General features: G+C 37.2%; 1 protein-coding gene across 1 annotated transcript; it reads left to right on the forward strand.

The window, feature by feature from the left end:
- Positions 1-275: 275 nt before the first annotated feature.
- On the forward strand, positions 276-22,977 carry TMEM64 (transmembrane protein 64). Its single transcript, XM_003940528.4, has 3 exons — positions 276-1,300; positions 15,164-15,319; positions 20,670-22,977. Exons 1-3 carry the CDS (start codon positions 509-511, stop codon positions 20,859-20,861), a joined length of 1,140 nt encoding a protein of 379 aa, XP_003940577.2. The 5' UTR covers positions 276-508; the 3' UTR covers positions 20,862-22,977.
- The last annotated feature ends 1,465 nt before the right edge of the window (positions 22,978-24,442 follow it).

Genomic DNA, 24,442 nt, shown 5'->3' on the forward strand with positions numbered 1-24,442 from the left:
AGCGCGCGCCACGACACGCAGGCACGCGCCAGCCTGGGAAGCCGCGGAGCGTGCCCGGGCCTGTGCTCAACACTCGGCTCTCCCTCGGCGCGGCCCCGCCCCCCCGAGCCCCTCCTCTCCTCCCGGCGGTTTCCCGCCGCAGCCCTGGGCCTCCGTGGGCCCACGCGGACGCCCCGCGGCCCCTACAGCCTGGCGGGCAGCGTGTCACGGGGGCGGGGCCAGAACACGGCCCGCTCCGCCCCGAGCGCCCGCGGCCCCGCCCCCTCCGGCCGACCAGGGGCGGGCACCGTTGGGGTGGGCTCCCCGGGCGCTGGGGGGCCGGAGTTTCCTCACTCCCTGCCCGGCCGTTGCTCCTCCGCTGAGTCCGCGCCCTTCTCCGGTCGTCTCCCGCCCCCTGAGCGGACGCAGGGAGCCGAGGCCGGGTGAGCCGGGCGCCATGAAGGGCCGCTGCCTAACGGGCGCTGCGGCGGAGGGACTGGCCGGCTGAGAGCCCGCGCCGGGCCGAGGCATGCGGAGTCCGGGCGGGATCCTGCTCCAGGCGCTGCCCCGGCTGCTGCAGCACGCCGCCCTCCCGGGCCTCGCCGAGCTGCCAGCCCGCTGGGCCCTGGCGCGGGGTGCGGGCGGGGACGGCCCGGCGGACCGCCTTCCCCGTGGGGGCGGGGCGAGCGCGGCGGCGGCAGCGGCGGCGGCCTCGGGCGCCCTGCTCGGCGCCTATCTGGAGCGCCACGGTCCGCCCGCGGCCTCGGAGCTGCCGGAGCCGGGCGGGGCCTTGGCGGGCGGCCCCGGGAGCAGCGGCGGCGTGGTGGTCGGCGTGGCCGAGGTGAGAAACTGGCGCTGCTGCTGCCTCAGCAGCACCTGTTGGTGCCGGAGCCTCGTGCTGGTGTGCGTGCTGGCCGCCCTGTGCTTCGCTTCCCTGGCCCTGGTCCGCCGCTACCTCCAGCACCTCCTGCTGTGGGTGGAGAGCCTTGACTCGCTGCTGGGGGTCCTGCTCTTTGTCGTGGGCTTCATCGTGGTCTCGTTCCCCTGTGGCTGGGGCTACATCGTGCTCAACGTGGCCGCTGGCTACCTGTACGGCTTCGTCCTGGGCATGGGTCTGATGGTGATGGGCGTCCTCATCGGCACCTTCATCGCCCATGTGGTCTGCAAGCGGTTGCTCACCGCCTGGGTGGCCACCAGGATCCAGAGCAGCGAAAAGCTGAGCGCCGTGATTCGCGTCGTGGAAGGAGGAAGCGGCCTGAAAGTGGTGGCCCTGGCCAGACTGACTCCCATACCTTTTGGGCTTCAGAATGCAGTGTTTTCGGTAAGTAAGGTCCCGCGGGCCTATCCCTCTCCAAGTCTGTTTTTCAGCGGTCTTTGACGGCCCTAGGAGGGCGCTCTATCAGATAAATACCAGCAGAGAAGTGACATTGACGGCAGGAGTTGCAATTACTTTCCATCACACCCTGGGAAATCTATCATACATATAAAACATACCTAACGCGGAGCCTCAAGAGAGTTTGGTAGATAAAAAACTAATCTTCCTTTTCGGGATGGGAATGTAATGAAAAATGAAAAAGCCCTCTTAACTATGGGCATGCAGGGACATGAATGGAAATGCCCATCTTTAATATTTGTCATCTTTTGTAGCAGCTTTGGCAGCATTTAGGGAGGAAAGCTTCACGTTCTTAGCTTTCTCTCTTGCTTGCATAAATACATCCAGGGTTTTGATTCAAGTTTTTAGCGACATGGACTGAGGAAAAGTGTTTCAGTCAACAGTGGAGGAGCTAGTTGTAGATTCTTGATTTTGGAGTTTCCTAAATTTGTAATGGGCTTTTTCTTCTTCAAGTAATTGTGCTTTAATGCGATGTAAAGGAGAAAATCCTACTATTTATCTTTCTTTGGAGGAGCTTCATTTCGAAATCACTGGGTGTTGAATACAGAACAGATAACCTTTTGCTCAATTAGCATATGTTATTCTTCTGTATAAGCACCATTATAGACTCTTTTCTGTCCTTGCATTCATATGTTCTGCTTACTCAGGTTCTAGAGCTAGTGTGCATCTCCATGCAACTGATTAAGGATAGAAACACTGCTAGTGAAGAGACCATCTTATTGGAAGAAAGGAATCTGATCTTTACAAACTTTGTGACTTTGCAACCAATTACTGACCCTGTCTGGCTTCATTTTCCTCTTTTCTAAAGTGAAGAGCTTTAAAAAAAGTAGATTACCATGTTCCCAAATTAATGATTCTGAACTACTAAGAGTTTACGTAGAGATTCCCAGGAACTCAACCCTTCAGCTAGACTTAAAGAAAACTGTACTGAAGAAAATAGATCATTGCATTCAAAGCCATAGGTATTGGTGTATTTTAATGATTCTGATGTATTGTTTTGTTTCAAAAAGTAAATCATTGTTACTTATTTTGAATTAGGAATAATTCTAATCAATCTACCTCTTTGTGATGAAATAAAATCTTTCTCTTTCTTCTCTTCTTGTAAATGCCTTTTGCAAACCTCTTGATTCCAAGCAACAACTATGGAATGGTATTTGGTAGAGGCAGTGGAAACAGATAAAGGGATTTCTGTAGAGATGAAGTTTAGTGTTAGCGGTAGTTTGGTATAGTCTCGGACTTAAATTTCTTTTTCATAGCCTCCTGTAGCATGAAATATAAATTTGAACTTTGACCCAATCTTGAGTAATAATAAATAAACCATCCCAAGACTTTGAAAGAAGGTTGAACTAAGGAACCTGAATAGATTGATTGTTAATTTACTTTGTGTTTCAGTATAGCATGTATCTTGGGCCTTTTCTTGTCCACTTATTGTGTGCCCACTACTATCCTAGGCTCTTTCAACATATTTCTGATCTTAAACCAGCCCTGCAGAAGGTGATTATGCACATATTATACACTAGTGTCTACTAGTTAGGGGCACAGGGCTGGTGTTGTGGAGTCCTGCTGTCTGTTTAGAATCTTGGTGACCTTGGGCAAGTTGTTTATTCTCTCTGTGCTTCAGTTTTTTGTTTGTAAAATGAGCAAAGTAATGATACCTACTTCATAGGATTATTGAGAAGATTACATGAGATGAATACATTGCAACAGAGCCTGGCTTAACAAACACGTGTTGGCTTTTGTCGTTTCTGTTGTTACTACCCAAGGTCACCAAGGTACTAAATTAATGGTAGAGTCAAACTTTGAACCACGGTCTCATGGTAGGGTCTCAACCCACCATCTCTTTATTTCTTCAATATATATTTATTGCCTGGTGTAGTTATACATATAGTAAGGACTCATTATGTTTTTATTGATTGCCAATAATGTGGGCTTTTCTTTTGATTATGTCTGTTACATATTAAGTATGTGAAGAAGAAGTTGTACTTTGTTCTTGGTAATAATTTAAGGCAGGCGTCCCCAAACTACAGCCCGCGGGCTGCATGCAGCCCCCTGAGGCTATTTATCCGGCCCCCCGCCACACTTAAGGAAAGGGCACCTCTTTCATTGGTGGTAAGAGGAGTACAGTATGTGGCGGCCCTCCAACGGTCTGAGGGACAGTGAACTGGCCCCCTGTGTAAAAAGTTTGGGGACACCTGATTTAAGGTAATCATGTAGTTGAAACTGAGCTTGACAAGGGACAACTCTCAATTTGGCATTGTGTGGTCAATAGAAAAGAAGGAAAAGAAACAGAGACTCAACCATCCAGGAACTTCTTCAGTCACCCACCTACCAAGTGGCTGAGCTGGGGTTTGAGCCCAGGATCAGCTGTTATGGTACATTATGCCGTAAAATTTTTACTCATGGCCATAGCAGGGTGGCCTGCAAAGCCATTGGATATGGTCTGTTTTGTCCTGTTTATAACTATTTTTCTGAACTGTCTGCTTACAGAAATAGTCCTTTCAACCAAAACAATTTATTGAATTCACCCAGGATATGTGAGAAAAAAGAAAGCTTAGTTAAAGTTGATGTTGGTTTTAGTCTGACTTACCCTTCTTCCTTCTAGAACTCCATTCTGCCTCCACCCTCTCCACCTCATACCCCTCCAGCTGACCAGAGCTGCCCCGTTTCTAGGCCTAGTTCTTGTATTTTCCACATCCCTCCTTATCTTTGAAATCATCTTTCTTTTTTTAAAAAAAATTCCAGTTAAAATTCATATTTTCCTTGTCCATAATTAAAGAAATTCATCTGGGCTTCCCTCAAAGAAGTTAGGTGCAGTGGTCATGAAAGGCCCAGGCTTAGAAGCAGGAGCTGACTGTGAAGGATAACATGAAAGAAGGAAAGGTGCTTTCCCTTGCCTATCTCCTCTGAACCATTTTTTCCTCTTCTCCCTTGCATGCTAGAAACTTGACATTAGATTGGTTCCAACATTTATAGTGTCATCTTAAAACAGTTATAGTTACTCTTTAGAGCCATACTTTTTGTTGTGCGATGTGTTTAATAATATGTGCTGCAAAGCTGTGATAAAATATATAATTTGCTCATTATTTACTATTTCTTTCTCACCATCCTCTGCATTCCAAAATGAGGACAATAAAGCTGAGATTAAAAAAAAAATTAACAAATACCTATATTGCACTTAACTAATAGCCAGGCATGTTTAATCATGCACACATAACTTATTAACTGCTCATTTCGGCCCTAATCCTCATCTTATAGCTGAGGCAGTCGAGGCAGAGAGTGGTGAAATAACTTGCCCAAAATTACACAGTTAGTCAATGATTAGAGTCATTAAGTTACCCAGGGTACTAGTGTTGGTCCAAGAAGAGCTGGATTTCCCAGACACATCCTGATTCCAGTTGTAGATACTTGTCCTAGAGCACCTTGAATATCAGACATGGAGGACTGGGTAAGCTTCTATACAGTTGACTTATGTATCATCCCTGATATTAGAGCAGGAGTCAGAAAACCACAGCCCAATTTTGTATGGCAAACAAGCTAAGAACGATTCTTCCATTTTTAAATGGTTGGAAAAAATAACACAAGAATAATATTTCATGTACATGAGAATTATATGAAATTCAAATTTCAGCATCTGTAAATAGTATTATTGGAATACAGCTGTGCTCATTTATGTACGTGCTATCTGTGCCTCCTTTTAAGCCAAAACAACAAATTGGGTAGTTACTATAGACCTTACTGCCCACAACACCTAAAATGTTTACTACCTGGTGCTTCATGGAAAAAGTTTGCCAACTTCTGCCTTAGAGTCACAGCAGCAAAACAGCCACCGAGCATAAGCCCCTGTAACTGTAGGAAGAGGCCCTTAATTTCTTACATGTATCTTACCTTTTTATTTAACAACAACAACAATTATTTAAACAAAAGCAATAAATGGGTACTGTGTGTAAAATGCGAACAAAATAGAAATGAGTAAATTTAAAAATACAAGACCTTCCTTATCCATCACCCTGGCTCACTTCTTAGCAAACTGCTTTATAGAATTGTGTTACCAAACTGCCAATTACTTTGGTTATTTGTATGAGCCTACCATAGATTTGAAGCAACAAGTAGATTCTTTGTTTTGGAGAGAGCCAGGGACCTGTGGAACTGGTATTGACTGACATAGTAATAGTGAAGGATGTCATCATAACTTTAAGGAGATATAATTGTTCTCAAGTTTTCTTATAGAGTTTATGTTATCAAAAAGATAAGTTACTTTTAGTAATTTAGTTTACAGTTGGATTGAAATTTATTACAACTAAATAAAAGTTTTTGGTAAATGACTCTAAGGCCACAAATACAGTATAGTCTTAGCTTATGGATCCTATGGGGTCTTCTAGTTCTGTCTTAGCTTCTTTGCCTGCCCTGGTGAAGTCATTTAATGATTCTGGCCTCCAGTTTTCCTTATATGCAAAATGAGAGGGTGTAGACAAGGTCGGAGTTTGCTTTTATAAAGAAAATGTTCTGAGCAACAATGTAACATTATCTTTTATTTTTTATCATTTAGTGATAGTGTGTGTTATAAAAATACACCTTTTCTTATTTTTGTAAGTTCTTACTCTGTAATGTTTTCTTATTTTCTTAAATTTTTATTATTTGCTGTAGATACAGCCATAGATTCAGATAAAGATATGATGGGTCATAATGCTTGTCACTATATCAGTGTATCTAATAGCAATTTCTTTTTACTGTTAAAGTGTAATGGTTTGTTGCCAGTTCAGGCAAAATAGAAAGGCAGACACAGTCTGTGTTTTGAAAGAGTTGGACTCTAGCCCTTAAGGGTCAGATAGGATGACCAAGTTGTGTAATGTCATCTCAGTGCACATCCTGAGACCTCACAATACCACTGACTATAGTTGGCCATTATTTCCTTGAAACTGTTTTCCCCTCTTTGTGTCTTTTTAGTTATCTCATCAGCTTCTGTAGTTTTTATGTATCATACATAGGCTTACAATTCACTAATCTGTATCTCCAGCCTGTTACATTAATATATACAGTATGTTTTAGTAACCCTTTCTAGATTAAAAGAAATTTATTTCAGAAGCAGAGAGGTTATTAAAACATTTTAACAGTTTTTTTCTATATTCATTGTAAAAACTTTGAAAACTATAGCAAGTACAAAGGAAAAAGTCATTAACATTTTAATGTTTATTTTTCTCTTTGCATTTTATTGATGATGTGTTTTTATATAACATAGAGTTAATATGATTTTTGTGACCTTTGCTTGATTGAATGAGTATCTTGTCATTATATGTATTACAACATGACTTTTAATGACTGCACAGTCAGCTGTAGTTTTCTATCTTTGTATCTTTTTTATTCCTGCTTTAAAGTGGGCCATATATATATGTGTGTGTGTGTATATATATGTATGTGTGTGTGTGTGTGTGTGTGTGTGTATATGTATATAGAAGGTATATGATACATTTTTATTACAAATTATAAATCTAAAGTATGTCAAATTATATGAAGAAGAGCTTTTCAACTTGTGTTCCAGAAATTATGTACAATAAGATACACACTTTCCTCCTTTGGGGAGAAGATTCAGGACCTCTGTGTGGGGGAATGGGAGGGTGGAAGGGGATTTAAACCAGATTCTTAAATAAATTGGTGACCCCTCCCTAAGATATGTGGGAGCCATTGAAATCATTTCCTAATTTAGGGTGATTGAACTAATGAAAAAGCTTGCATATATGAAGAGGCTTCTGTGTTATAGACAGACATTGACGTAACCATTTCTGTCCGTAGAAATCTCTTTACCCTGAAGCCCTCTCCAGCTATTAGGGTGGGATCTCAGCACTGTGGCCTTGTTCCCTTTGTTTTGTTTTGTTTTGTTTTGTTTTGTTTCCCCCCAGTAGCAAGACTTTTTTTTTAGTATTCTCAGGGTTCCTTGAGAGAGCCTAGTGAGAGGGTCTTAGCCTTGACATTAGATTCACCTTGAGGTTACTGGAAATATTTTTAGTATTCATTCAGTAAATAATTGGTAGGTGATTAGCATGTGCCAGCTGCTATTTTAAATGCTGGAGGTATAGCCGTGAAAAAAACAAAGTCTGCCCCTTGAGGTGGTAGCATTCCGCTGGAGAAATAGTATTCTAGGTAAATCATGGTGTAAATTTTGCTGATAATAAGTTAATTTTTATTTATAACTTTTTTTCTGTGTGTTTGTCAGAATGTTCTTAATTTCTAAAAATCCAATTAAAAATGGACTTTGCATTCCAACTTGTTTCTAAACTGTCAACTATTTTAGGTTTCCATATTTATAAACAAAACAATGTTGGCGTTGATATATCCAACCTCCAATAAACATACCTTTAGCACCTAATAATAGTAGGCATTTATTAAGATCTAGAGACACAGTGAGGACCAAGACAGACAGATCCCTTTCCTCACAGAATTTAGGTCTGGAAAAGCGCTGAGGGGCAAACAAATGGTGAAACCTTCAGTTGTTCTCCAGTGCCAAGAAGACAGGGAGGTGTAGTGTTCTGTCAGAGCACTTGAAAGAACTTCTTGAAAAGACTTGGGCCATCTGGGAAGGTTTACTCCTAGCGTAATTGATGACTGAATAGTGAAAGACAGTGTAGGAGTTTTCAGAGTAAAAGGAGTGGGAGGAAGGACGTGCTTGTTGTACTCCCCAGAAGGAACAATGTAGAAAGGCCCAGAGGAAAGGGGAGCAAGTAGTATTCTAGGAACTGGGAAAATTTAGATGTGACCGGGTCATAGTGTGACAGGATTCATAAGATGCTCTGAGGCCAGATCGTGAAGCACTTTGTGCTCTGAAGAACCTCACGGCAGTAGGAGGGAGTTCTAGCAGGATTAGGCTCGCATTTTAAAAAGATTTTTGCAGGAGTTAGCATAGGTAGTGAATGGGGGTAGTCTATGTGTCAGGACTGGAAAGAAGGAGACTGAATTAGGAGTAGGCCCAGACAGTGGATAGGTAAGAAGCTGTGGTTGACTAGACGTAGATATTGGATGTGGGAAATGAGGAATTAGCTATGTGACTGACTAATGAGCCTTCCAGCTAGGGCAGCTGAGATTGGGAACACAGAAAAGATGAAGAGGTATTTTGGGGAGCAAAGGAAGGAGAATGGGCAGTTAATTTTTTTCTTTAAATTGATTTTTAAGTTTTGTTTTTCTGAGTGTGAAAAACAGTTTCCATTTCGGAATTCTTTTTCTTCCTCAATTTTTCTGAAATAATAGGAAGTATTTTGGGGATATATACAGTAAAATAATTTTTCAGTAAATATTAATTAGGCAAAAAGACCAAACTGATCATTTTAATTTCTCTTGACCAATCCTTTCTTAACAATTGTAGGGATTCATGATTTTTTCCTATATGATTAAATATATTTTAATTGGAATTTATAATATTTGAATAGTAACTTTGTTAATAAGCAGCATCCCAAATACCAAGAAACAAGTCTATACAGAAAGGTATAATTTGCCAAAACTAATGCTAGATTCAGAGAGCTGCACATAACATTTGAGGTCTTCTGAATACAGATCACCTTTATGTTCTTCATTACATCCATGACAAGATATTCTATGTACAAACAAAGTTTCTTGGTGGGTTAAAGTGGTAAGGCCATTATATAAACAGCTATAATCTTAGAAAGTAGAAGAGCTGAGTTAGGTTTCCTGGGAGCTTTACTTGGTGCCGTGCCTAAGAGGACCGACCACAGCCCCAGCTTCAGTGAATGTCCCAGTGATAGATCTGAAGACAGAGGTTCTCTGTTGTCAGCTCCAAAATGCCATGTTCAGAGGTGAATCAGTTCTTGCCCTTCAGAATTAGTTTTTGTCTCTCTTTTTTTTTTCCTTCCCAGATGGGGCACTTCTTTGTTTTTAGGATCTATTTGGTGTAGTGGTAAAGTAATGTTCTACATTAACCCCTGCTGACCCAGTTAGATGAATCACATCTCCAACTAAATCACAGTACGGAAATAAGAGGATATATAATTTTATAGTGCTTCTAGAATTTTTAAAACATGAGAGGATAACAATCAGGTTGTGTTCCCCATCCCTTGCACTCTCCCTGTGGTATCTCATCATAAAAACAGAATAGCAAGATAACATTGATATCCTAGGTTGAGAAATTTAGGGGTCCTTTGATTTGGAATACAACTTCTGAGCCAAAATTTCAGGGTGCCACAGACAGTAATTCCAGTGGTACTGATCTAGGCTCATGTTTAATGTCTTTCTACAAAGTAGAACAAGGAGACAGAATTTTAGAACTTTGGTGCTTGAAGACTTACTGGGAAGAGAAGGCTAGATATGTCTCCTTGTAGAACAAGTATTCCAAATATGTTTGTCAAAGACTGATCTAGATGGAGATTCTGAATAGAATTTTGCATATAGAAAATGCCATATTAAAATTATTTGGAAGAAGCTGTTCATCTTTAATAAAGTTATTAGTTTAAAAACTGTGTGCATGTATGTTACTGTGTTGCTCCATTGGTTAAAGCATTGAACACTCCAGCAAAACTATTTACAATTATTAACTAAAATTAATTTTTTGCTTTCTTTATATATACAGTTCTTCAGAAAGGAGAAATGTATGCATAATAACACTTTTTCCCAGGGTAACGTTTGGTCATGAAAGGTTTTATAAACTTCAATTTATGTAATTTATGCATTGGGCAGCAGTCATGTTGAGTGGTAGAGTTGTTTCAGATTTATGAAATCTGTTCTTAAATTATCCATTTGAATATTATTGATGTCATCTGTAAATGTCAGTTATGTGTTCTATTTAGAGAAACTTCATTATATTTAAAGGTAAAGGCTGTGGCCAGAAGCATTGCATTCTGAAATTTTAGAGCTGAAATATTTATTTTAAAGATAACTTCCATAATATGTTTTATTATTAACTGCAATATAATTCTATAACATTCATTTTTGTCCTATATTCTCGTTTTCTATAGTTGACATGTTTATTCTAAAGAAAGTTCTCTGCTCCTGTCCGTGCCCTAAAGTGAAGGAGGAATCTTGCTCTGCTTTGCTTCCTTCACATCAGTCTTTGACTAGACTCCCTGGAACCTTTCCTTTGAATATATGCTCCCTCCTCTTTTATCCAAGGCCCCAACAAATATCACCCCATCTAGTTTTCCTGTCTTTATTTTACAGGGTTTCTTAGTGTGTGCCCTACAAACATTCCTAGCTGTCCTGCCAACTTTATGAATACATTCTGTACTTTCCCTGCCACCTTGTCCTTGTTCATTCTCTTATTGGAACACCTGCCTTTCTCATTCTATCTTTGCTTGCCAAACTCATACTAGGCTTTCAGTATCTGCCTTGAATGCCTCTTTTCCCAAAAAGTTACCCTTTGGTCTCCACTTCAACTAATTTTCACCCTTTATTGTTTAATGCTCAGAATGTAGTCCTTCTGAAGGCTCCCCATTCTGCCTGTTTCTGAAGTAGTTTATGTGTACCTCTACTTGTACTATGTGTCTTACTTTTTAATCTCTTCCAAGCACCTATTGAAGCGTTGTGCATGAGCAGTTACTGAGTCAGTGATCAATAAGGTAGATTGTTAACAACCAGTCAATGTAATAGTCTTTCCAATGCACAGTGATGCATCTCCAGTTCATTACCTATTAATAGAGATAAATGTAGTTTTATTGAAAATAAGACTTATGTTATTTTTAGATTAGGTTGTATTCATAAAGTCGGCTGGGCATGGTGGCTCACATCTGTAATCCCAGCACTTTGGGAGGCTGAGGTGGGCAGATCACGAGGTCAAGAGATGGAGACCATCCTGGCCAACATGGTGAAACCTCATCTCTACTAAAAATACAAAAATTAACTGGGAGTGGTGACGCGCGCCTGTGGTCCCAGCTACTCAGGAGGCTGAGGCAGAAGAATCGCTTGAACCCAGGTGGCGGAGGTTACAGTGAGCTGAGATTGCGCCACTGCACTCCAGCCTGGTGACAGAGCAAGACTCCGTCTCAAAAAAAAAAAAAAAAAAAAAAAGACAAAAAGAAAAAGTTATAAAGTCACCCATAGCCAAATATCAGACCTTAAAATTAGTTAAAAAAAAATAAGTTTAATAAAGTGGCCAGTGGCTTTTTTATATACCAGTAATACTCAAATGGGGATATGGAAAAGTTACTTTTCAAATAGTAGTGGCAAAAATAATAACAGGAAATGATTAGAAATAAACTAATAAGAAATGCATGAGATACATGAATAAAGTGACCAAACTTTAGTATAGGTATAAAAGAAGATTTTAGTATAGGTATAAAAGAAACATTTCTGGATAAGAATACCTAATACTGTAGAGGTTTCAGTTCTATCCAGATTAATATTCAGATTTACTTTAATCCCAACATAAAATTTACTGATTTCTTTCTGAGTGGCAGAACGATCTGCAAAAATAAATCGATCAGAACAGTTATGGCAATTTTTAAAAGCAGCATAATGAAGGACTTTGAAGAGAATGGGAAATTCCTTGCTAGGTATTAACTGGTAGTCTTTATTACAATTTGGTTTCAGTACAAGATTTGAAATACCTATGTTTTAGTTCTAGTACAAGATTTTAAATATAAATGGATAGTATTAGAGTTCCAAATAAGCCCTTTTAATATAAAATAACCTAAATTTCTACTAAAGTAAACATAAGTCAGTGGAGAAGTTATTGATTATTTAATATCTAATGCTGGGAAAATTGGCTGTTGGAAAAGGGGAGGGATCAGGCTATATCCTCACCCTTAATTTGAATAAATTCCAGAAGGAATAAGTGGTGAATGTTAAAAAGGAAAACATAATCAGAAGAAATTGTATAGGTAGAAACCAACAATAGGCTCTTAAAACACTTTCTAAAGCTAAATGCAATGGAAAAATAAGAGAAAAAGATGGATAATATTTGATTATATAAAATTTTTAAAACATTTGTATGTCAAAACATAAAGAGATATAAAGACACTTCAGCAAAAACTTTATGCCACATATAATAGACAACAGGTTGCCCTCACTATATAAATAATTATTAAAAACAAACAAGAAAAACACTTAACATCCCAATAAAAAAGAACAAATGTGAACAAATAAAGCCATAAGAAAATGTGAAAAAAAATTATATAGAAAACATATCAATGTTAATTAAAATAGTACAGATAAAATAATGACAAAACATTTTTACTCCTGTCAAAATAAGAAAGATTAAACTTTAATACTTAAAGTTGGTAAGAGTATGACACAATGGATACATTTATATAGCACATACTGACAGGTGTGTTAAATCTTTGTGAACATTTTGGGAAAATAAAGTTTTTTACTATATGAACCAATAATTCTACTCCTACTGATCTATCCTGAAAATCCTGACAAACTTAAGATACATATGTCATGTATTGCTATATAGCAGACCATTTCAAAACTTAGTAGCTTAAAACAATCATTTATTGTCTCACAGTTTCTCTGGGTCAAGAATCCCTGTACAACTAGCTGGGTGCCTCTGACTCAGGCTCCCTTACAATGCTGCAATCAAGGTTTTGGCCAGGGCTGCAGTCATCTTAAGGCTTGACTGGGGGAGGATCCACTTCCAGGATACTGACTGGCTATTTTTCCGGCTACTTCTGCTAGCTATTGACCAAAGACATCAGTTCCCTACCACCTGGGCCTCTCCATGGGAGCTACTTATAGCAAGGAAGCTTACTTGCTTGAGGAAGAAGTGGAAGCTGTGTTCTTTTTGTAACCTAATTTTGGAAGTGAAATTTTCTCACTTCTGCTTTTGTTTGCTGTAGACAAGAAGTGGAGGAAGGATATGAACAGACACTTTTCAAAAGAAGACATTTATACAGCCAACAAACATATGAAAAAAAGCTCATCATCACTGGCCATTAGAGAAATGCAAATCAAAACCACATTGAGATACCATCTCATGCCAGTGAGAATGGTGATCATTAAAAACTCAGGACACAACAGATACTGGAGAGGATGTGGAGAAGTAGGAATGCTTTTACACTGTTGGTAGGAGTGTAAATTAGTTCAACCACTGTGGAAGACAATGTGGCAATTCCTTAAGGATCTAGACATAGGAATACCATTTGACCCAGCAATCTCATTACTGGGTATATGCCCAAAGGATTTTAAAACATTCTGTTATAAAGACACATGTACACATATGTTCACTGCGGCACCGTTCACAATAGCAAAGACTTGGAACCGACCCAAATGTCCATCAATTATAGACTGGATAAAGAAAATGTGGCACATATATACCATAGAATACTATGCAGCCATAAAAAAGGATGAGTTCATGTCCTTTGCAGGAACATGGATAAATCCAAAAACCATCATTTTCAGCAAACTGACACAAGAACAGAAAACCAAACACTGCATGTTCTCACTAATAAGTGGGTATTGAACAATGAGAATACATGGACATAGGGAGGGAAACATCACACATCAGGGCCTGTCAAGGGTTGTTGGAGGAAGGGGAGGGATAACAAGGGGTGGGGAGTTTGGAGAGGAATAACAAGAAATACCTAATGTAGATGACGGGGGGATGGATGCAGTAAACCACCATGGCACGTGTATACCTATGTAACTAACCTGCATGATCTGCACATGTACCTTAGAACTTAAAGTGTAAAAAAATATTAAAATGAAGAATTAAAAAAAAAAAGTAAGCAAGCACAAGGTCCAGCCCACACTCTAGGGGAAGGGATCACACAAAGGCATGAATATCAGGAGATTTGATATATCATGAATATCAGGAGAATATTTTAGATGTTGCCTACCACACAGGTTAATCTCCAAAAGATGTCATTATAGTTTCAGAATTTTTTAATAAGAGGCAAAAATAATTGTGTAATTACATATATACAAAAACTGAAGCAATGTAAATATTCTACAACTGGAGTGGTTAAATTGTGCTATATCCACACAGTGGTAGTATAAATGCATAATAATGATAATTTTTACCTTTCTTGAGTGTCATGCGCCAGGTATTACCTAGATACTTTAGAAATATTTCTGATCCTAAGAACAGCCATCTAAGCTGGTGATGATTTTCATTTTACAGATGAAAAAACTGATATTTAGCACTTTGGGAGACAGGGCAGATTGTCTGAGCTCAGGCATTTAAGACCAGCCAGGGCAGCATGGTGAAACCTTTTCTCTACTAAAATACAGAAAAGTAGCCAAGTGTGGCGGTGTGCATCTGTAGTCCCAGCTACTTGGGAGGCTGAGGCAGGAGAATTGTTTAAACCAGGAGGCGGAGGTTGCAGTGAGCCAAGATTGCAGATTGCACCAATGCACTCCAGCCTGGGCAACAGAGCAAGACTCTCCAAGCGAAACCAAACCAAAACAAAACAGATTGTTTAGGGACAGAGTAGCTCATTGAATTGTCAGCACCAAAATGCCATTCTAGGGTTATCTGGCTTCAAAGCCTAGCAACCACACTGCTATTTAAGCATGTTTATGAAGAATACTTAATGATACGAGAAAGACTTACAAAACTGCTTTTACAAAGTTACCTATGTGTGGATTTTATTTACACATAAGAAAAGAGAGTCACAAATGTTATCTTTCAATGGTAGTATGATAGAATATTAAAATTTACTTTTATTCTAAATTTTCTACATTCTGCATGTATTCTCTTTATAATCATTTTGAAAAGTCAGAATACTGTTGTAAAGATGTCAACTCCCTCTACTCCCAAGGAAATACCACTATCTAGACTTATACACACTTTTTTAAATGTTGAATTGAAATTTTACTTGATAATGCATCATTCCCTTTAATCTACTCTTCTAGATTACTGATCTCTCATTACCCAACTATCTGATGGCATCTTCGGTTGGACTGCTTCCTACCCAGCTTCTGAATTCTTACTTGGGTACCACCCTGCGGACAATGGAAGATGTCATTGCAGAACAGAGTGTTAGTGGATATTTTGTTTTTTGTTTACAGGTGAGTTTAAGGCCAAGGGTTGTCTCTTTTTTTTCTCTTTTTCTTTTTGTATGACATTGCTGATTTAACAGATTTCATTGAAAATAATCAGAGGGTTTTTCCATTTTAGAGTTTTTTTTTAATTTGTTCTTTCAGTACTACTTCATATTTTGACAGAATTAAAATGTTTTAATTATGTGGATATATGCAAGTGTGTAGAACTCAATTGATAGAGAAAAATCCTCCTAAAGAGGCAAAAAATAATGACAAATAGGGTTATTTTTGCAGTGATTATTTTCAGAGTCATCACAAATCAAATACTGTATTTTGACTTTGTGTGAAATGTATCTGAAAATAATTTTAGTATGATTGGGCAGAGTTGAATGTTTATGTTATTACTTTATCTTCAAATTATTGAAACTCATCTTTTGTATTTTCTATAGTATTATGCTAGAATGTAAATTTCTTTCTAGTACAATTTGATATGAAACAAAGATTTGTTTTAAAAAGTATTACCTCATAAAAATATCTAAGCTTTTCTATTACAAGTTCAAATAAGACTTGTGTAATGGATTATCATCATGCAAAGTATAATATAGTTGGGAAACATAAAATTTTATATAAGAAGTTGATAAAAGAGGAAAATACTTTTGTGTAGGTAAATTTCTTTAGTGCCTTTAAATTTGCATACAGAAATAAACATTTATTTGTGATTGATTTTATTCCTGAGATTTAACAAAATGGAAAATTATTATAATTTTGTATGAACTAGTAAGGTGATGATGATAGCTAACCTTTATTCCATGCTTTATATGCCACATATTTAAGCTCATTTAGTCCTTACCAAAACCCTAGGAGGTACAGATGTTTATTATCTTGAGCCAATTATGTATTATACATCTCTTCCCAACTCTGCATTCAGTGGCATCACATTGGTAGCTTGAAGTTGGCCATTAAGGGAATATTTACACTATGGGAAAAGGCAAGTGCTGTAAATCAAGCCTCCTACCTCTGATCAACAAGAGCTGGTTCACCAAGACACCATTAGATAGTAACTTGTTTAAAGTCCCTACTATAAGTAATAGAGCCAGGATTTGAACCAAGGTGGCTGGTTCTAGAGAATATGCTCATAACCAGTAGAATATAGTCATCTCTCTCTATCCATGGGTTCCATATTCATGGATTCAGCCAACTACAGATCAAAAATATTTCGGAAAAAAATTAAAAATAATAATACAACAATAAAAAATAGCACAAATAAACCAATTTATTACGATAACTATTTACATATTATTTGCATTGCATTAGGTATTAGTAATATAGAAATCATTTAGAGTATGTGGAAAGATATGCAAAGGTTATATGCAACCACCATGCCATTTTATTTATGGGACTTGAGTATACACAGATTTTGAAATCCGTGAGGGTTCTGGAACCAATACCCCACAGATACAGGGGACAACTATATTCCTCTAAGCAGATAATACAAATGAGACAGTCCTCCAGACTTACTGGCATTTTAACTTGTTAGTTTTAATTTAACTAATTGAGTATAGAGTACTGTATTAAAGATTTACTTTTGTTAGCATTATTCTCAAGTTTTTGAGGCCCTATTGTATTTAAAATACTATGATAAAATAAAGCCAGAGTTAATTTTCTTTGTGCTTATGAGGTACAAGTTTAGTACATAAAGTAAAACCATGAATATTTACATGGGAATATTGCCTAAATAAAGCTTATCAATAAGAGTACTTGCTTTAAGAAAAATTTTGTAATATTTTTGACATGCAAGGAATGAGTTATTTTTCTTTACTTTTTTCCCCAGAGCTGTATTTTCTTTAGATAATCTGAATCTAAGTTAAATGTTTTTGTTACAGTTGGTTTATTTATATTAATACAGCTTGCTAATCAGATGAAGTCAAACTTTCTATGCCTTATGTCTATAGTATAGTATGTAATTTAACACTTATGATCATCCCAAAGTAGTGCAAAATTCTAATTAAATTGCATTCTCACATTTTTTAATATTAAGTTAAGCATATTATGTTTCTTTAGTTTCCTGAAAATACGTATTCTATTTGAAACATTATTTTTTCCTTTGACTTTATGTTTGAGTAATTCGAATCCCTTATTGCTAGTAGCTTGGAGACGACTTTTACTATTTGAAACTTTATATTTTTGTGCATCTTAGTAATACTCAACTTTAGTCAATGAAGTTCATAGTGCTATTTAAACTATAGAATCTTTTATTTAGTAATTTCTCACCCTTTGGTTAAGCTAGCAAATTTAAGCTTAGAATACAAGACAGTGGGGAAGAGGCACATAATTCTTAGCCTAGGCATTTATGAACAAAAGTGAAGACAAGTTTATGCTTGATTTAATGGATATTAGTTACAGCTTAATTTCTATCAGGAAACATTTAATGCTGCTTATAAAATATATACCAAAGAATAAAAAGAGAGCTTAGGTTAAAGCTAGCAGACTAAGTATATTCATGAGTTGCCTTTTATTTTCTAGAAATGAGCCACAAATTTGCCTCTGAGTTTTATGGCCACCAGCCTAAAATAAAACAATACAAAATAAATGTTCATAGGAAGCCACAACTATTTCTTGTACAGTTGTATTATTTTTTATTATCCCTTATCTGAAATTCATGGGGCCAGATATGTTTTAGATTTTGAATTTCTTCAGATTTTAGTATATTTACATTATGCTTACCTGTTGAGTGTCCCTAATCCAAATGTCTGGAATCTGAAGTGTTCGAATGAGCATTGCTTTTGAGTGTCTTTGTTAGTCCTCAAAAAATTTTGGTTGGAACCTTTGAGATTTGGAATTCCTGGATTAGAGGATGCTCAACCTGTACTGACATTCAGCTTCGAATCTGGGGTCTACTTAGTTACTCTTCCATGCCTGTTATTTTTCTATGTACCTAGCACCCAGAACCCCAATCCTGAATATGTCCAAGTTTTATGTGATTTGCCCTTATTCTTTTGGGGAAGTCATATAACCAAATGGATTGATATTTAACTCATGGTTGCAAATCTTCACCTAGTTTCTCAACACTGCTCCACGTCCCAACACTGCATTGTCTTCTCACTCACCTGCTGTTGTCTTGAAATAGTTAACTATTTTAAACTGTCTTGACTTCTCCTCACAATGTTGACTCCTTCACCTGCTTCCCTCTTCATTGTCAACAGATTACCTCTCTTGCTTAACAGAAAAATCAGAAGCCTTCAAATGAGAAACCCCTGAATTTTCATCTGAGAAATCTTGTAACTTCTTATATCCCTGCCCCGGCTTAGCCTGCTTTCCAGTTAACAGTAAAAGAGATGCCTGTCTGTATGAGGCTTGACCTGCCTGTGTGTGATTCTTTGATTTCATTTTAATAAGGAAACTTTTAAAACAATTGTCTATACTCTTTGTTTCTATTTTCTAAATCCTTTTTAACACTTCACTCGGCTAAGGAAGAGGGGGTGTTGGGAGACAATCAGCACAAATCATCAGGCCCTGGGATCAGAAGTGCAGCTGGGAAAGTCCCACTTAAAGATGTAACCATTTCACCCTGCTGTTTGTGGCCCTACCACTTCCTTCCCTCAAACTACTCTTTTTAGGGTTGTCAGCAACCTTGTCTAAATGATATGTACTTTCCAGGTCTCATCTAGCTTGACCTGTTAGCAGTCTAAGACTCTTGACAGTGTCTTTATTATTAAAAACACTCTTCCCTCAGTTTCTTTGATACCATTGTCTTAACTTTTTTTCCACTTGCCTGGCTTATGCTTAACTTTTTCCTTTCACCCCCTATATCTGTGTTTCTGAAGATTCTAGCTTAAGTTTTCTAGTCCTACTCTGAACCTTTATTTTTATTTATTTATTTTTTTACAACAAATCCAATTACTATGATGGTTGCTAATATGGGTATTTGGATAAAGACTCTCCCCCACCTTGCCCCAATCCCCAGCACATGTTTTTGGCTCAGCCCTCTTTCCATAGCTTCAGACCCATTCAATGACATCCATGAACTTTTTGGATGTCTAATAGGCACCTGGAATTCACATGTTTTAAACAGAATGTAGCATCTAATTCACAACGCACCCCCCCCCATTAATTCTCTCACATTTTCTTTCTCTCTTTACGTGGTGTTTCCATTTGTTGATAAGTAGCAAATTTAGGAATTTTCAGTAAATATATCTTGTTTCTTTTAAGAGAACTTAACAGAAAACAATTAAAGAATTTAAAGACCCAGCTTTAAGATGCCTAACTTATTTGCAGTTTTACTGAGTGACGGGTACTCGTTTGATGGTACCCCCTTGCACAGGTTCTAACTTCCTCTCCTCTCCCACCTACCATATCCCCAGTATGCTCTGCTTCTGTTACCCCCTCCTCCACCACCCTCAACACTTGGATTTAGACTACTTTACCCATAAAAGTTACGTTATAATTATGGATAGATTTCATTGAAATTGTATTATATTTTAGTATCACTTTTGCTTACAGCAACTTTTGTAAACTTGCTGGGACATTAAATAACACCTGCTACATTTGCTCCAAATCCTAAAGAACTGATTCACAGATGAACTTTGGAATAAAAATCATTTAGAAAATGATTAGACATTCTGAGGAATGGTACATAGAATGTTAAAGCACAGAGGGACTACAGATTCCTATAGGACAATGAGAAACTGAAGCTTCCCTAAATCACATCTCTAGTGAATGGCTAAGCTAAGACTAGAAACCTGACTTTCAATTTGATTGGTGTGATTTTTCTATTATCCCTTTGACTAATATTTTTAAATAATAATCATATTTTCTTCTGTTTTTCTTTTTTCCTAAGTACAGGCAATTTCTTGTTCACAATCTCTTGTTAATTTCATTGGAGGTTTATTGGCATTTCATTTTTTTAAGTGGTCCTTAGTACTTTTGGCTGCAGCAGGTAGTTCATTGTAGATGGTAGTGCCTCTCACTACGTGGGCTTAGAAATACCTATGCATTGACAGTCATGCAAAAGTATAATACTAAATTATACTACAGTTTAGCCAGCTGTTACCTCTATTGTAGACATTTTTTATTCCTTGAAGAAAGCTTTCTGGTGCAAAGAGACAAGCTTGGCTTGTATCAAGTGAACCAAAAGGAATGTGTGTTTTCCTAATACCATGTAATGGTTACCTGTAGACTTTGGTCCTCCTCTCCCAGGAGAAGCAGCAAAGGAAAGAATAAACAATAATTATGTATAAACTGTGTATAAAGGTATAACCTTTTACCTACCATCTTTGAGAAACACCCCGTTTGAAGCATTACTAGGCCAAATATTTATTGGATGTATTTCTTTCTGTATAAAATGTTGATAACTGTAATGTTTTATTTTTATTCACAGATTGTTATAAGTATAGGCCTCATGTTTTATGTAGTTCATCGAGCTCAAGTGGAATTGAATGCAGCTCTTGTAGCTTGTGAAATGGAACTGAAATCCTCTCTGGTTAAAGGCAATCAACCAAATACCAGTGGCTCTTCATTCTACAACAAGAGGACCCTAACATTTTCTGGAGGTGGAATCAATGTTGTATGATTCTGATGAGATATGTGATTGTTAAGAGCCTAGTGTGCTGTCTAAAGTCTAGCAGTCACTCCACTAGTGGGCAGAGACAAGTTCTAATTGTATTACGGCACAAACAAAACTGACTAGTTTTTAAATTGCACAATTTTTTTTTAAAAGCAAGAATCATTTTCTGGATATGTAAGTGTAAATGTAGATGCAAATTTTACTGCACCTCTTTATCATGCCTGTATTGGCCTATAGGTCTGCACTTTAGTGTTTTTTAATTGTCTTATTTCTGGATATTTACGAACAGAGAAATAACCTAAATATTTTTTCTGCTTAGTGTCTTTATTTATAAAGCCCATGAGTAGTTTGTATGCATCTTTCCTACTTATAACGATGAGTAAAAGTATGCAGTTTTAAATATATAATATTATTGGATGTTCTTTGCTTTGGTAGTCTTTCCAGAAAGGATAAACTGTGTTTTTTGTTTTATTTTTTTGTTGTTTAAATGGGGCCACTTAGCTTCCCATTTCCTTACTAGTTAGAGAACAGACATTAATTTTCAGTTGAATGTATTTTTGCAGGCATCATGTTGTTACAGGGCCATTTACACCTAGTCACAAAGCTTAAATCCTACCTTGTGGGACTGAAGTGCTCTTAAGATACCTGTTTATTTTCACTGTGTAATATGCAAAGCAAAAGGGAAATTATTTAGCGGATGGTGGCTCAAAATTAGAACTCTTGTTCTAATTTAGTTATATTGGCTTTACCCTCCTTAGATTTTTCATCAAAGGGCTGTCCCATTGCAATCGTACTAAAACATTTTATTAAAATAAGCTTTTTTCCTTTTTATATTAATAATTAGGCTTTTAAATAAAGATGTTATTCCTTTAAAATGGTGGGCTTACCATCATTGAAGATGTCACTCAGGTGGCCTTGTTTGATCAAAACGCCTTTTTTAAAAACCAAGCTTTAAAAACATGTTTATAATTTCTTTGAAGTACATATATATTGTTCCCATAGTCTTCAGCTTTAAAACTATAAATATGATATTAAGGTAATGCCCAAATTTGTGTTATTTGCCCTACTAAAAGTAGGTTTATTTTGTTTGTTTTCTTGGTACTTGTTTTTCTCTGATAAGACTCAGGAATTCTGAAATGTGAAATTGTCTCAATTCTTTCTCTTGTAGCATGAATCAAATGTATTTATTAATAGCACTTGTAACTATAGAGTATAATTTGGCATATGATTCATATTACATATATATTATTCATTTATTTTTAAAGGAGTTTAATTGTAAGCTTGATGAGTTTTCTTTTTACAAATGAGATTATAGATATTAATGCAAATTTTCTGGTAGGTATCTTTTTTTTTCTATGACCATTCCAACTTATCAGAGACCTCCCATTTGCCTTTTCATTACAGTAAAAGCTTTGCCCTCATCTACTAAAGTACAAAGGAATTGTTTAGAAGCCGATTATTCTAGTCTTATGCTAGAGATGAATTTGATCATTTTAATGTGTGCTCTTTTTGCTCTGTCTATAATTGGTTACCTTTCCTTTATAATGCGTAAGTTTTCTCACCTTTGAGTAATAGTAAGGTTCATTTATATGTCCATACCAAGAAGACTTCAGTGCAAATACTTTGAGAGCACCTGGGTCTACAGGATACAATTGGCCTCTAAATCCTCCTTTTCTGTTATTAGTAGGAAAATAGATATAGTATTGGAATACCCTTATTCTTTTTTGAGTCCTACTCATTTAGTTTTCTCTTTTGAATCTTAATTGCTGGTTTTTTGTTTAATGATTTTAGTTTAACAATCCCAACTGACAGTACATTTGATTTTTTTTTTGGTCTAATCTGAAAACCTTTTTCTTGTGCTCATTTATTGGTTAGTTTTTGAAAGGAATCATTATTTAAGATCCCTGTTTTCATACTTGTTTTATACTTCACATATTTTGAAGTGCATTTATGACCTGAATAATTTCACCAAATGAAGAGTTTTCGGTAGTTTGTAATGAGTTCTTCTAATTGTTACACTTTGCTTCGTACTTATAATAAATATGTAAAGTTAAAAGAAATAATTTTTCTGTATTCTGCCAATCATAATTTTATATAATAAATCATCCTTTTTTTCTTAAAATAGTATGGATTGACTGTTTCTAAAATACCAATCTATGGCTGTGGTTTTTCTTTTCTTTAGCTTTTCCAGCATCCAAGTAAACGATAGTCCCTTGTAGTCCTGCTACTTGATAGGTGAATTTGGTTGCTGGGTTTTTAGCTTGCACTCACAATAAATTGTGCAAAGTATTGCCATGCCTTATTTTCTCCATTTTTAATCCTGCATCCCAGATTTATGGCAGCAACACACATCTACAGGATACCTTTATGTTGTCCAATTACTGCTGTCAGTCATAGATACTTATGTCTACAGTCATGTGCATTTATATAAATGAAATGTCAAATTTCTCAGACTGTTAAAGTGCAGTATAAACTTGCTTAATGCACACTTAAAAATAGTACATAATTTAATTTCTGAATCTTATGAAAGATATCTTTTTTAATTCTTTGGGTGTTTTCTTAAGTTTTACATGTTTTTTGGTTTATTGTTAATGATTTTGTTTACTCTTTGCCAAATTTTGTTATGTAGGTTATTTTACAATAGCACCTTTTAAAAAAATGTATATATGAATTTACTGAGTATATTCACATCCATTTTTATTTGATCGTCTGATTAGTGAAATAACTTGAAATTTGTACTGTTTGGTTTGTGAAAATAATATTACCAAATCTCTGTCATTAGAATGTGTATTTATGTCACAAGTGACTGTGGGTTTTTTCAGAGCCAGCCATTCTCTCCCTTGATGCACTTTGCAACCAGCTGCAAATCCTTTTAGATGGCTTTTTCCTGATAGGGTCAAGTATATGACTATAAAACATTTTCCTTCTTGTGAAGCTATTAAGTTCACTTGTTACTCTTATTTCACCTTGCTGTAACTGAGAGCAGTGGTGTAGGTACAGGCATATCCCCAGCATTCATGTGTGTGTTAATGTGCACTGCTGATTTGGACTATTCTTGGGAAAGGTGCTGTGACTTACATATGTCAGTATTTGTTAGCTCTGGGGATATCTTCAGAATGCTTGAGAAAGTCGCTAGGTGTGTGCCAGGTTGGTGCAGGTAAATCTTTAAAGGCAATGTAAATCCATGCTGTTCACAGCCAAGCAGCATTTGCAGAGGAAAAGAGAGTTTTACATGGACCCAGGAACACAGTACTGACCTAGGTTGATGGCCTTGGTGGTGGAATTTTGTTTCAGCCAGAGGCTACTCACTATGCCAGAATGATGTTCAGTATAACACCATCTAATTTTTAGATTGGTCAATTTCTGTTGTAATCAAGTATTTAGGATATAATTTTTAAAAAGTCATTGCTTTAAGCTGAAAAGCCATTAGAAGGGAGAGAAATCACTATTCTACAGGATATTTAAAACTCAGGAGTTCAAATAACCTCACATAATGAATATAAACTGTTAACTTATACCACAACTAAATTTTAACCTAGTACTTTCAAATTGCAAAGTGATTGCTGCAAACTATTTTCTAAGGTGGC

This window comes from Saimiri boliviensis, chromosome 15 (genome assembly GCF_048565385.1).
Source record: "Saimiri boliviensis isolate mSaiBol1 chromosome 15, mSaiBol1.pri, whole genome shotgun sequence".
Classification (NCBI taxonomy): domain Eukaryota; kingdom Metazoa; phylum Chordata; class Mammalia; order Primates; family Cebidae; genus Saimiri; species Saimiri boliviensis.

What these genes read in the sequence shown, in the direction of transcription:
- TMEM64 (XM_003940528.4), top strand. Translation starts at nt 509, where the DNA reads ATGCGGAGTCCGGGCGGGATCCTGCTCCAGGCGCTGCCCCGGCTGCTG. An exon ending in TTCAGAATGCAGTGTTTTCG is followed by an intron (nt 1,301 to 15,163) that starts GTAAGTAAGGTC and finishes CTACTCTTCTAG; the next exon opens with ATTACTGATCTCTCATTACC. An exon ending in ATTTTGTTTTTTGTTTACAG is followed by an intron (nt 15,320 to 20,669) that starts GTGAGTTTAAGG and finishes TTTTATTCACAG; the next exon opens with ATTGTTATAAGTATAGGCCT.